General features: G+C 41.8%; 1 protein-coding gene across 2 annotated transcripts in view; it reads left to right on the top strand.

Annotated features, from left to right (window-relative positions):
- The window catches only part of USE1 (unconventional SNARE in the ER 1), an 88,860-nt gene extending 75,221 nt beyond the window's left edge, over nt 1-13,639 (top strand). For both annotated transcript variants that reach the window (XM_069739162.1, XM_069739170.1), the window contains exons 7-8: nt 9,196-9,358; nt 9,469-13,639. In XM_069739162.1, the coding sequence (XP_069595263.1) occupies nt 9,196-9,358; nt 9,469-9,651 (346 nt within the window). In that variant the 3' untranslated portion in view covers nt 9,652-13,639. The remainder of the gene's footprint in view (nt 1-9,195; nt 9,359-9,468) is intronic.
- Nucleotides 13,640-13,895: the final 256 nt, after the last annotated feature.

Genomic DNA, 13,895 nt, shown 5'->3' with positions numbered 1-13,895 from the left:
ATTGCAGCATTGGGTGCCCTTTATAACCAGGATTTGGCAGGGAATCACTGGGTAAAAAGATTTATTAGAGCATCTACTAGGTCCAGACCAGTTATACATCTCACCGCTCCTCCCTGGGATCTGAACTTAGTCCTCTCAGCACTAACTAAGGCGCCGTTCGAACCTTTATCTCAGGCTTCACTGAAAATAATATCTTGGAAAACCTGTTTATTGGTGGCCCTAACCTCAGCTCGCAGGATTAGTGATCTGCAGGCCTTATCAGCCTACCCACCTCTAACCCAAATATTAGATGACAGAGTAATCCTTAAAACTGACCCTTCTTACCTTCCCAAAGTGGCGTCAAAATTCCACAGATCTCAAGAGATAGCGTTACCATCTTTTTGCCCCGATCCAAAAAACAAAAAAGAGGAGGCTCTACACACACTAGATGTAAAGAGATGTCTAACACACTATCTATCAGCCACAAGGGAGTGTAGGAAAGGGAGGGCTCTGTTTGTCTGCTTTCAGGGACCAAATAAGGGTCACAAGGCATCGAAAGCCACGTTGGCAAGGTGGGTAAGAGATGCCATCAAGATGTCATATACCTCTTCCGGAGAACAAGCTCCGGACACAATTAAGGCTCATTCAACCAGGTCGGTGGCAACCTCTTGGGCTGAACGTGATGGAGCATCAATAGATCAAATATGTAGAGCAGCCACTTGGTCTTCCCCCTCTACATTCTTCAAGCACTATCAGCTTAATCTATCTTCTCCCTCAGACTTAACTTTTGGTAGGAGAGTTCTTGAGGCAGTAGTCCCACCCTAAACTTTCATTCTTTGAAATTCTCTCGTTAGTGCCGTCATGGGGTAAGAGAATATCGTAGTTACTTACCGATAACGGTATTTCTCTGATCCCATGACGGCACCTGTATATTCCCTCCCTTCACGTATGGGTGTCCACACTACTAATAATTTAAGTCACAAGGTGTGCATAAAAAAAAAAAAAAACTAAAAAATATGTATATATATATAAAGGAGCTTATATAAGTTATATAGTTATATTTTGTTGTGTAAAAATAACCAATTAAGTTACAGCAGAAATTCCCTGCAAGGCTCTGTAAACCAACTAAGGTGGAGGAGAGGTCCCGCCTTTTTAACCTGTGGGTTTCCTGTCCCTGAGGGCGGATCCCTCTCTCTCTCGGTAGTGCCGTCATGGGATCAGAGAAATACCGTTATCGGTAAGTAACTACGATATTTTGCATGTTTGTCACACTTAAATGTTTCAGACCATCAAACAAATTTAAATATTAGACAAAAATAACACAAGTAACAACAAAATGCAGTTTTTAAATGAAGGTATTTATTATTAAGGGAAAAAGAAATCCAAACCTACAGGGCCCTGTGTAAAAAAAAAAAAAAAAAAAAATTGCCTCCTAAACCTAATAACTGGGTAGGCCACCTTTAGCAGCATTTACTTTCCAGCGGACGATAGAGTAATAATGGTCAGTATGGGAAGAATGAGGGCCAGACGCCATTTTGAAGTCACAGGGGCGTTCTCTTACGATGAACCCCTGATACAAAAGGATGGAAGTTCATTGGGGATGTACATCAGAATACGAACGGTAAGTATCTTTTATAGGCATCATTTACATGTCTTTTATGGACTGTCAGCTATGAGCTTTGGGTCTTGGGACATATCTATATTGTGGAATTGTTTAAGGCCATTGGGCAAGTGCAATATACATTTATATGTCCCCTAAGAATAATACAGGATCAAAATCCAGACCTTAACTAGTCTGGTTATCTTAAATAGTGCTCACAATACTAACTGTTCGGATAATAAGGCGTATCTGATGTATTTACTATTTGTTTGGCTAATAAAACATGTGATATACTTATAATTTTTGATAAGATTATCTCCCTGAATGTATTGTCTTAAATTTGAATTTTATTTAGGTCAATTGTAGGTAACAAATGCCTTTTTATTTGATTGTTCACGGTGGTGCTACTTTTCTGTAGGGTATAACAGGGTCATTGAAAGCAAGACGGTGTTGAGTGGGGGTGCCATATCGCTTTCTAGGGTTCCAACCTCTGAGGCGAGGCAGGCCCAAGCTAAGACCAGAATTCCTATCCATGTATGTGACCTACCCGTGCTTGATAAAGCTCCTCCCCCTTTTACACATTTATTAAAGGGAACCTGTCACCTGAATTTGGCGGGACTGGTTTTGGGTCATAGGGGCGGGGTTTTCGGGTGTTTGATTCACCCTTTCCTTACCTGCTGGCTGCATGCTGGCTGCAATATTTGGATTGAAGTTCATTCTCTGTCCTCCGTGGTAAACGCCAGCGCAGGGTAATCTTGCCTTGTGCAGGCGTGTACTATGGAGGACAGAGAATGAACTTCAATCCAATATTGCAGCCAGCATGCAGCCAGCGGGTAAGGAAAGGGTGAATCAAACACCCGAAAACTCCACCCATATGACCCAAAACCAGTCCCGCCAAATTCAGGTGACAGGTTCCCTTTAACTAAAGCTGTTGTAAATAGTTGATGGGTGTTTTTTAAGTCTTTTTGATATATTTGGGGCCTGTTTAGTTATTTGAGTCATGGGTTTTCAAGCAAGATACACTTGTCTTTGTACTCCTCACCTGGTAACCATCACACGCTTGACACCATCTGAACCAAATAAATTTATCTTGGTCTCATCAAACCACAGTACATGATTCTAATAATCCTTGTCTTTAGTCTGCTTGGCTTCAGCAAACTGTTTGTGGGTTTTTTTGCGCATAATATTTAGAAGAGGCTTCCTTCTGGAACAACAGCCATGCTGACTAATTTGTGTGCTGTTTATGGTCTAAGCACTGACAGGCTGACCCCCACGCCTTTAACCTCTGCAGCAATGCTAGGAGAACTCGTATGTCTATTTTGAAAAGATAACCTGTGGATATGACGCTCAGCACATGCAATCTTGCCTTGCGCAGGCGTGTACTGTGGAGGACAGAGAATGAACTTCAATCCAATATTGCGGCCAGCATGCAGCCAGCGGGTAAGGAAAGGGTGAATCAAACACCCGAAAACTCCGCCCATATGACCGAAAACCGGTCCCGCCAAATTCAGGTGACAGGTTCCCTTTAAGAGCTCAGGACACTACCAAGTTAATATAGGGGAGGGGGCTTGACCGTTGCACTACTGAATAAACCAATGCAGTGCTCTGTCTCTGCTTCCTGTATGACACATGGCAGGATACATTATGCACCATCCTGGATTTTACAGCAGAGGATCACAGCATGCATTTGTATATTCATGTTTACATGACTGCTACTAGATTGGAGCATGCCTCAATAGAGACCGATATCATGGGATGGGCATTTAGGAGCAGTGAAGAGCAGCTGCTGTTATACCATGGCTTTGGAGTCGGTAGAGAAACCTCCAACTCCACAATTTCAATGACTCCGACCCCACAACCCTGCCTCACTACTGAGCCTGTACATAAAGTGCAGCACAGATTCATCTCACCTAAAAGCTGAGATCCTTAGATCAGGAACAGAACAGACATTTATAGGACATTTCAGAACTTTCCCAAATTATGAAAAAGTGTACAGCACATCCTGCATTGTACTACTGAACCGAATGTATTATATATTTTAGAAGTCGTAATTGGTCCATTTTATACCGACTCCACCAAATGGACACCGATTCCACAGCCCTGTGTCACACTGAATTACAAGAGTTATAAAGATAATTAAAGTGCATTAGGCATCTCATCTTTATAGTGCGAGTGCAGGAACAGTATATTTTTTTTATCTCCCTGCAGTACCCCTTTAAAGGTTGGAAAGGTAGATGCATGTTTTGCTGTAATATAAAAAATGTGGAGGATCGAGTGCATTTTAATAAAGTTTAGACAATTATGCACCAATCAGCCATGACATTAAGACTATTGACCGTGATTGGCCAGTCTGAGTGCTCACGAGCAACGTCAAGGCAAAACTTTCTCTGATGAAACCCTATTATTTCTATCAGATATGTCTCTCCTGGGACAAAACCTTAAAGGGGTTGTCCGGTCCAAACTTATAAGCCTGAAGTCACTCTGTGTGACTGCAGACTTATGAATCCCACCAGCACACGCACTGTGTGCTGCGGAGATTTGCCGGTTTCACACCTAGGATCAGAGTGTATGTATGAGTTATACATACTCCCGGCCAGTGTGCGCAGCCTGACTCCATACACTTGGATTGGCAACTGTATGAAGAGCGAGGCTTCACCTACTGGCCGGGAGTATGTATAACTCATACATACCCTCCGATTCTGGGTGTGAAACCTGCGAATCTCCACAGTGCGTGTGCTGGTGGGATTCATAAGTCTGCAGTCAAAAAGTGACTGCAGACTCATCAGTTTGGACCGGACAACCCCTTTAACAGTTTACAGGGTAGGTAGGATCCAATTTAATTAAAAACTGCCTCGGACTGATGGGAGGAGTAAAAATGGAACAAAAAACAAATGATAGTCACATGTACCAATAAAAACTTGAAAAAACCCTGAAGGAATTAATTTCCTACTAATAGATAAAAGCATTACCATTTATTGAATCCGGGCTCCTCCTGCCAGTTTCTAGACCACTTTGCCACCTGGCTTACTCGCTTTCTATCCTGTGACATTCCCGCCCTCATCATGGGAGACTTTAACATCCCCATCAATGATCCCCTCTCCCAATCTGCCTCTCATCTTCTTTCTCTAACTTCTTCATTCGGCCTCTCACAGTTTACTAATTCTCCTACGCATGAGGACGGAAATACTCTGGACCTGGTTTTCTCCTGTCCTGGCTCGCTGCATAACTTTACTAACTCCCCTCTCTCGCTCTCGGACCACAACCTTCTTTCCTTCTCTGTCAAGAATTGTCTCCTCACCCGGCACACCCCCACTTACCACACTTACCGGAATACACGTACCATTAATACCCAGCAGCTTGTGGACAATCTCCACACATCTCTAGCCCCTATCTCCTCCCTCTCCTGTCCAGACTTAGCATTGTCACACTTCAATAATACACTGAAGAATACCCTAGATCAGTGTTCCCCAACTCCGGTCCTCGAGAGCCACCAACAGGTCATGGTTTCAGGATCTCCTTTGTATTGCACAGGTGATAATTGCATCACCTGGCCAGGCAAGCATTCAGTCACCTGTGCAGTACTAAGGAAATCCTGAAAACATGACCTGTTGGGGAACATTGCCCTAGATGAAGCAATACCTTCTACACGCAGTAAGACCCGACACAGACAACGGCAGCCCTGGCACACTATGCAAATACGCTTTCTTCAGCATTGCTCAAGGTGTGCAGAGTGGCAGTGGAGAAAATTTCTCTTAGCAGAAGACTTCATCCACTATAAGTTCATGCTCAAAACCTATAACTCTGCCCTTTATCTGGCCAAACAATCCTACTTGACCACCCTCATCACCTCACTATCCAACAACCCAAAACGACTTTTTGAAACCTTAAACTCTCTCCTGAAACCTAAAGTACAGGCCCCCATCACCAACCTCAGCGGTGAGGATCTGGCTACTTATTTCTCAGAAAAAAATCAACCACATCCATCAGAATATCTCAGCGCAATCTCCTCAGTGCCTGGATCCCCTTCTCTGCTGCACCTCAAGCTCACTAGACATCTTTGAGCCTGTTTCAGAAGAAGAAGTTTCCAAGTTCCTCGCTTTTGCTCGGCCCACAACCTGCAACAGTGAGTCCATTCCTTCACATATCCTGCAGTCTCTCTCACCAGTGGTCACCACTCACCTGACTAGAATATTTAACCTCTCTCTTTCTTCAGGTATCTTTCCCTCCTCATTTAAACATGCCATCATTACCCCTTTACTTAAAAAGCCAACCCTGGACCAGAACTGCACTGCTAACTACAGACCTGTCTCTAACCTTTCCTTCATCTCTAAACTTCTGGAACGCTTGGTCCACTCCCATCTAATCCACTATCTCTCAGATAACTCTCTTCTTGACCCCTTACAATCTTGTTTCCGCTCTTTACACTCCACTGAAACTGCCCTTACTAAAGTCTCTAATGACCTAATAACAGCTAAATCCAAAGGTCATTGTTCTCTGCTTATTCTCCTGGATCTCTCTACCGCATTTGACACTGTGGATCACCAGCTTCTCCTCACTATGCTCCGCTCTATAGGCCTCAAGGGGACAGCCCTCTCCTGGTTCTCCTCCTGCCTCTCTGACCGCTCATTCACTGTATCTTTTGCAGGCTCCTCTTCCTCTCCTCGTCTCCTTACTATCGGGGTTCCGCAAGGCTCAGTCTTAGGCCCCCTCCTCTTCTCTTTTTACACGGCCCCTATTGGACAAACAATCAGCAGATTTGGGTTCCAGTATCATCTCTATGCTGATGATACCCAATTATACACTTCTTCCCCCGACATCACCCCTACCCTAATTCAAAATACCAAGGATTTTCTGTCTGCTGTCTCTAACATCATGTCCTCCCTCTACCTGAAACTTAATCTCTCCAAAAGGGAACTTCTTGTGTTTCTCCCTTCTACTAACCTCACTCTACCAAACATTGAAATTACCCTGGAGGGTTGAACCATAACTCCCAAGCAGCATGCCCGCTGTCTTGGGGTCATAATCAACACCGAACTTTCCTTCACTCCCTATATCCGATCACTCACTCGCTCTTGTCACCTGCATCTTAAAAACATCTCCAGAATCCGACCTTTTCTCACCGTTGAAACTGCTAAGACTCTTACTGTCGCTCTCATTCATTCCCGTTTGGACTACTGCAACTCTCTTCTGATCAGTCTCCCTCTTACCAAACTCTCTCCTCTCCAATCCATCTTGAATTCTGCAGCCAGTCATATTTCTGTCCAGCCGCTTCACCGATGCCTCCATCTTGTGCCAGCCATTACACTGGCTACCCATTCGCTACAGGGTCCAGTATAAACTCATCTCTCTCACCCACAAAGCTCTCCACAGTCCTGCACCACCTTATATCTCCTCTCGCATCTCTGTCTATCGCCCTACACGTGCCCTCCGTTCTACAAATGACCTAAGACTAACATCCCCTGTAATCCGAACCTCACACCTCCATCTCCAAAACTTCTCTCATGCTGCGCCAGCTCTCTGGAACGCACTTCCCCAGATGATCTGACTGATACCTAGCACCGACCTATTCAAGCCCGCTTTGAAAACCCATCTCTTCAAACAAGCCTACCACATCAACTACTCAGTAAACTAACTTTGCCCTGTTCCCTCCTTCCAAATATTACTCTGAATCTGCACCCTACTATTCATCTGTCTCCACACCCTCCATACACATAACTGCACTTGATACTTGACTATTGCACTTAAACACACGGGCTGATGACCGGATCATGCAGCTTTGTATGAAAATTCCTATTTATTATAATTGCCAGACCTGAAATAACAATGACTTTTCACATATTGTGTCCCCCCATTTCCTTGTAGATTGTAAGCTTGCGAGCAGGGACCTCACCCCTAATGTCACTGTTTAAATTGTCTTAACTCTTACCGAATTTATTGTTTGTACATGTCCCCGCTTAATTGTAAAGTGCTGCAGAATATGTTGGCGCTATATAAATAAAAATTAATAATAATAATAATAATAATAATAATATTAAATAATCCAGATATAAAAAAGAACCATTAAAAACAGGATATCCTTGAAAATATAGCAATGTCTAATTAACGGGAAATGATAATTATGCAGTGTAATTCCTCTATAAGAGCATGTGAACGATGATTAGTGCATGGCATCATGGTTACTGTCTGTGCCCATAACTGGTGGGAGGTAGTGGGAATGGTGATTTGGCATATGATTAATGGTGACTTCAAATTATTCTTACTCTGTTAATAAATTTAGGTGGGATTTTGGGTAAGTACTGCAGTGATTATAATATGGGGGATGTATGATCGCTACAATATTTACTGTGACTAATGTGGTTTATTCACTATTGCTTCCTGATCTATATTGGTGCATTCATTGCATCTTTGGACTGGAGGTGCGGGGGAAGCATAATTTCAATTTTATAATCTGTTCTAAAAGTGATAAATGCCAAATTTGAATATAAATAAAACAAATCTTCCACTTTTTTTTTTTTTTGCATTTTAAATTTTTTATGATTAACTGTGCTCCATAAATAAATGTTTTTGTGATCAGTATAAATATGGCAGTAGAGATTTATAAAGGTGTATGTATTACTTTTGTACTATTATTATGTTTTTTGAAAAAAGAAATCACTTGATTTTTGGAAGCCAAATTCTTAGAGACATAGGTTTCACAATATTCCGCCAATGGAGCGGTATAAGGGCTTATTTTTTGAATGACAAGTTGTAGTTTTCATTGATGCCATTTTGGGGTACATGTGACTTCTTGATCACTTTGGGAGTCAAACAAAATAAAATAATAAAAATAAAAAAAAAGTTGTTTTTTTTTTTTTTTACAATATTCACTGTATGGAATGAAAAATAATATTGTTTATAGTATGGGTTGTTACGAACACTGATACCAAATGTGTTGTTTTTTGCCTGGGGTTGTTTTTATCAAATGACTTTTTATTATTAAAACTGTAGTTTTGTTCATTTTTTATGTTTTTCATAACACTTAACATTATTTTCTTTTCACCATATTTGAGTCCTATTAGGGGTCTTGATCCTCTGATTGCATTGATAATACATGCAGTGTGTGTTGTACAGGGCATTATCTAACTGGTCAGTGTTTCACTGACAGCTTATGAGACCCCACTTCTGATGGGAGTGATATCATCTGATAAACTGAAGGATATGGCAGACGTGGAGGTTATTGTCAGGCCTTAGGTTACCATAGCAGCCCGCGATCATGTTGTAGGGGAGCCAATGGGCTGACAGAGAGCGATCTCTTTGACAGACTAAACAGGTGCCACTGTCACTATTGACAGTGGCATTTGAGGGGTTGAAGTGCTGGGATCACCAATATGCCCAGGTTGAGGACACAGTGAGACCTTTTATGTGTAGAGCAGCTGGCTCATGCTGCACATAGCACAGGCACAACTCCATCCATCAGACGTAACTGTACAGCCATGTGCAGAAACCATGGCTGCTTAACTAAAGTAATAATTTAATAAAAATATATCCACTGGAATGCGATAGTAAAGCAATGATTAAAGAAAAAGGCTTGTTACAAGTCTGGCAGCAATAGGTAACGAATTGTTTACTTCTTGCAGGGGTTCAATTTCAGATGACAAACAGTCCTCGGCAGAGCTTGATGCAGTGCTACAGCATCACCACAACATGCAGGAGAAGTTGGCCGAGGAGATGTTACGTCTTACTCAGAATCTTAAGAATAACACCTTAGCAGCACAGAATGTCATCAAACAGGACAACCAGGTAAAATGCTTGTTGAAGGCAACAAATATTGCATTTGCGTAAACCTGGACACATACTTTGAGATGGGAATGTTTTTTACACTGCTTTCATGTATCTCTCTATTCATCTAGACACTTACCCAATCTTTGAAACTGGCAGACCAGAACTTTGAGAAGCTGAAGACTGAATCAGACCGTCTGGAGCAGCATGCAAAGAAATCGGTCAACTGGCTCTTATGGCTCATGCTCATCTTTGTCTGCTGCACCTTTATCAGCATGATACTCTTTATCAGACTATTTCCCCGGCTGCGGTGACGACCCTAGCTGGGCAGTTATATTCTCCCTTCGTGATCTGTAATATCCTGAAACTTGTGTGTATAGGATATGTATACCGTTTGCACACTTATCTCCTGGCTTGTCACTCCAGTCTTGTGCAGTTAGCTCCTTTACTTTCATGGTTTTTCACAACATAATAACTTGTGTTCTTTATACAATTACCAGACATACAGTTCACAAAGGCATTGACCATAGAATCTGCATTTTTTGGTGGACTTTTATGGATGACCCAGAACCAAGCATTATTTAACTGAAATATGTGACAATTCCTTCCCATCGATTTGGCTACAATGAGAGTGCATCTTGAAGAGCTCCAGGAGCAAATATGGCAATGTCTTCTGAAATCTACATTGCAGATTATTCCACTTTGCAGATATTTTGCCTTTCCATGGACTCACTACAAACGGCCATTTTCCTATTAAAATTACATGATGGTAAAGTGTTTGTGTGGGGGTGAACTCTTAAAGTGAGATCTCGGTGATTGCCGGTCCCTGACCTGAGAAATATGAGCCAAGAGCGTGCATAGAGGAATTACATCGGTCACGGAAGTCAGATATGTGCTCCTCTCTCAGCAAAAGCTGCCACACAACTGTTTTTTATTAGTACAGACAAATGTAACAGGCAAAAAGAGGGGCATCGAACAACTTCTGAGCAACTATCATGTCTGTGATTGGTCCATGTTAGGTCTTCCATATATATTCTTCAGTGTTATCTACTTCACATTCCAAGGATTCTTTCCAGGGCGTTGTTCCAGGATGCAGACGCCATCTTGCCATGCCACATCTCAACTAGCTTATGTAAGGTTAATAATTGATTTCATTAGCCATTCTCTCCTTCACATTTCTTTGTTAAAGTCTTTACACCCCAATATTTGTTGCACTATTGGTTTAAGATATTTTACCTTGTGGAACTATTTTCATGTTTTGTGTTCCTTTTGCTATTTTCAAGTAACTTTCATTTGGAATTGAATCAGTGTAAAAACTGAAACTGCAAGGAGTGCACTAACCAATCAAATTCTATGTAGTTTAGCATACGGATGGCCTCTTGTTTGTCCAGTCAGATACTAATTCTCACTTTAAGAGGACTTGACAGGGGTAGGACTCCTAAAGAGTATTATTCAGTGGAAGTCCAGTAAAACAGCGAAATAATCAGGAGACTTTCAGTGTAATTGCTTTCACTCTGCATATGCAATATGGGTCAAGGAAACTCCCAGCATATGTCAACTGTTTCATTTTAATAATAATAATTTGTATTTCTTTAATGCCAATATGTTTTATAGCACTTTACAAAGCAGAGGGGACATGTACAAACATAGTTTTTAAGGTTGAAGGTAGACTTAAGTCCTTGGAGTTCAACCTATAGCCTAATGTGGGAAGGCAAAAACCCCATGAGGCAAATGCGAATTACCCCATATTATGGGAAAAATCCTTCCCAACTCCACATACAGCAATCAGACTAGTTCCTTGGATCAAAGTCTCAGCTCAGAATCTAGTGCCCTTAACCTGTATAATTATATTTAACAATGGCATCCAGGCCTTGCTCGCATTTTTTTTTTTAAATCAGATTTTTTTTTATTAAAGGTTTTCAAAAGTAACAACATTACAGTGTCACATACCCCAAACCCTTCCCATCAATAGAGTACACCACAGTAGGTCAAGTACAGTAGTAAATATCACAATACAGAAACAGAAACTTTTACACTGAAGAATAATCTTCCAATTGTTGGTTCATACTATACGCAAAACTAGCTACACTTAACATGGAGAGCCTGCCATAGCTCTTAAGACCAGTACATAAGCATCTATTTCTAGCGATCAGAAGACACCCAAGCATTACCGCTGTAGTTCTCTTGATGCCAGACCCGATCTGCCAATCTATGAGGTCGAAATTTTTGAAACTTAGTAATGCGATTCCATTTCTGATAAATACCTTTTTCAAATGTAATAACCAATACGATAATAGTACGGTAATACGAAATCCAGTATTGGGCTATTACTTTTCTGTCCATAAACAACACGTGGGACATTGCATATTGCCTTACTCATTAGATAAGAAGAGATTTCAACAAGAACTAATATAAAAACATACTATTTTATAAATTGTGTAAAAAAAGACCAGTGGGGATATCAAGATATAAAGCCAATGGAATGTACTATACAATGTGCAATAATCGACATGTGTATAATAGAGAAAGTTCCCGAGGCACCTGACACCCCCCCGGAAGAAGCGAGAGACGAAACGGCGCCTGTTAGGTGTGAGGGGAACACCACTTATCCAACAGTCTCCTCACGCATTCTAACTTCAGGTAATACAACCTTGCTATGTTTACCAAGTTTGGTATGTGTGCAGTAGCTTCATTGGGAAGCCCTCATATGTATGACCACTAAGTGTCCAGAACAGGCAATGGCACCTCTGTTATGTCATGCTCTTCACTCTGCTTCTCTCCTTGGTAGCCTGTGATAGAGGATAGAAATTCCTTGTGTACATTTACCTTCTTCCATTTATTAACCTGTCTTTAGCGTGCCTCAGGATCTTTTCCTATTATGAGGGTATGTGCACACGTTGCAGATATCCTGCGGATCAGCAGCAGGGTTTTTTTCTGCGCAGAAACGCTGCAGATCCGCAAGTGATTTACAGTACAATATAAATCAATGATCTGCTACTTTTTTGCACCCATTCCATAATAGAAATCCACAGGGGGTTAAAAAAAAGGAAGAAATCTGCAGCAAATCTGCAAATAAATGCACAAAAAAAACGCAGATTCTGACCTGCGTTTTCTGCCAAGAAATGCAGAGTCTGCACAGAAAATTCCACAGTCAAATCCGCAACATGTGCGTCTAGCCTAAACCTCTGTGTAGGTTACTGCTCTTTTCGTTGGTTATTGCACACTGTATAGTATTTACCATTGGCGTTATATCTCCACTGGTCTTTTTTACATATTTATGCTGTGTTTTTCCCCTCCCTTTTTGGAGATCTTTGCCCTGTCTTTTTAGATTACTTTTATGTTTTGTGAGGCAGTGACCGGTGTCATATGCGAGGGTCGCTATGTATCCCCCAGGATGTGCTTAGAAGCATATTAGATCCACTGGAGTGCCCTGTGCTCACAGCAGGTTGCCTGTGAGATACAGGGAAGAATAAAGGTACCTTCACACTCAGCAACTTTACAACGACAACGATCCGTGACGTTGCAGCGTCCTGCATAGCGATCTCGTTGTGTTTGACACGCAGCAGCGATCTGGATCCCGCTGTGATATCGCTGGTCGGAGCTCGAAGTCCAGAACTTTATTTGGTCGTCAGGTCGGCGTGTATCGTCGTGTTTGACAGCAAAAGAAACGATGCCAGCAATGTTTTACATGGAGCTAACAACCAGCTACAACGATAAGTGAGTCGCCGTTACGTCACAGGATCGCTCCTGCATCGTTCTGGAGCTGCTGTGTTTGACGTCTCTACAGCGACCTAAACAGCGACGCTGCAGCGATCGGCTCGTTGTCTATATTGCTGCAGCGTCGCTGAGTGTGACGGTACCTTTAAAGTGAGTGTGAACTGGGTCAAGTTATTTGATCCAGAAATTATTCAGGAAAACCCGGTATGGGCTTTTATTTTTTAAATGGACTGCAGGAAGGTAGTGGGGCCGGTCCGTTTCCTCCAGCCCAGATCTTATAGTGGCCCATGGCCATAGAATCTGGAGGAAAGAAAAAAAAACCCTGCAAGTGAGTTTGGGTGTGTCAGTATTGGTCTGGGAGTCAGACCTAGCAGGAGGCTTATGAGGAGCTCTTTCCGTGTGGAGCAACACGGGCTAGTCAGAGCCTAAAAAGCCGGACACCCCAACGTACACGGTGTTTACGATCACGGCAACGGATTGTGGACTAACTTTATTTTCCCGGCTGCATGCCGAAGGACTTGTTTGCTTATTTTTTCCGGTTTGTGGTTATGCGATAAAATAAACAAGACTTTATTTTGAACTTTATATGGGCCACTGCCTTTTCACTGCACAGCAAGGACATCGCTGCATGACCGTTTATAAATTAATAAAATGTATGTACAGTTGAAACTAGAAGTTTACATACACTATATAAAAAGACACATATGCATATTTTTCTCAATACCTGACATGAAATCAGAATAAACCTTTCCCGTTTTAGGTCAATTAAGATTACCATAAATATTTTAATATTTGCCAAATGCCAGAATAATGAGAGAGAGAATGTTTCAAGACATTTTTA

Source organism: Ranitomeya imitator, chromosome 1, assembly GCF_032444005.1.
Source record: "Ranitomeya imitator isolate aRanImi1 chromosome 1, aRanImi1.pri, whole genome shotgun sequence".
In the NCBI taxonomy this organism is placed as follows: Eukaryota; Metazoa; Chordata; class Amphibia; order Anura; family Dendrobatidae; genus Ranitomeya; species Ranitomeya imitator.
The sequence above is the reverse complement of the archived record's forward strand: the minus strand, read 5'-3'. Positions and strand labels throughout refer to the sequence as shown.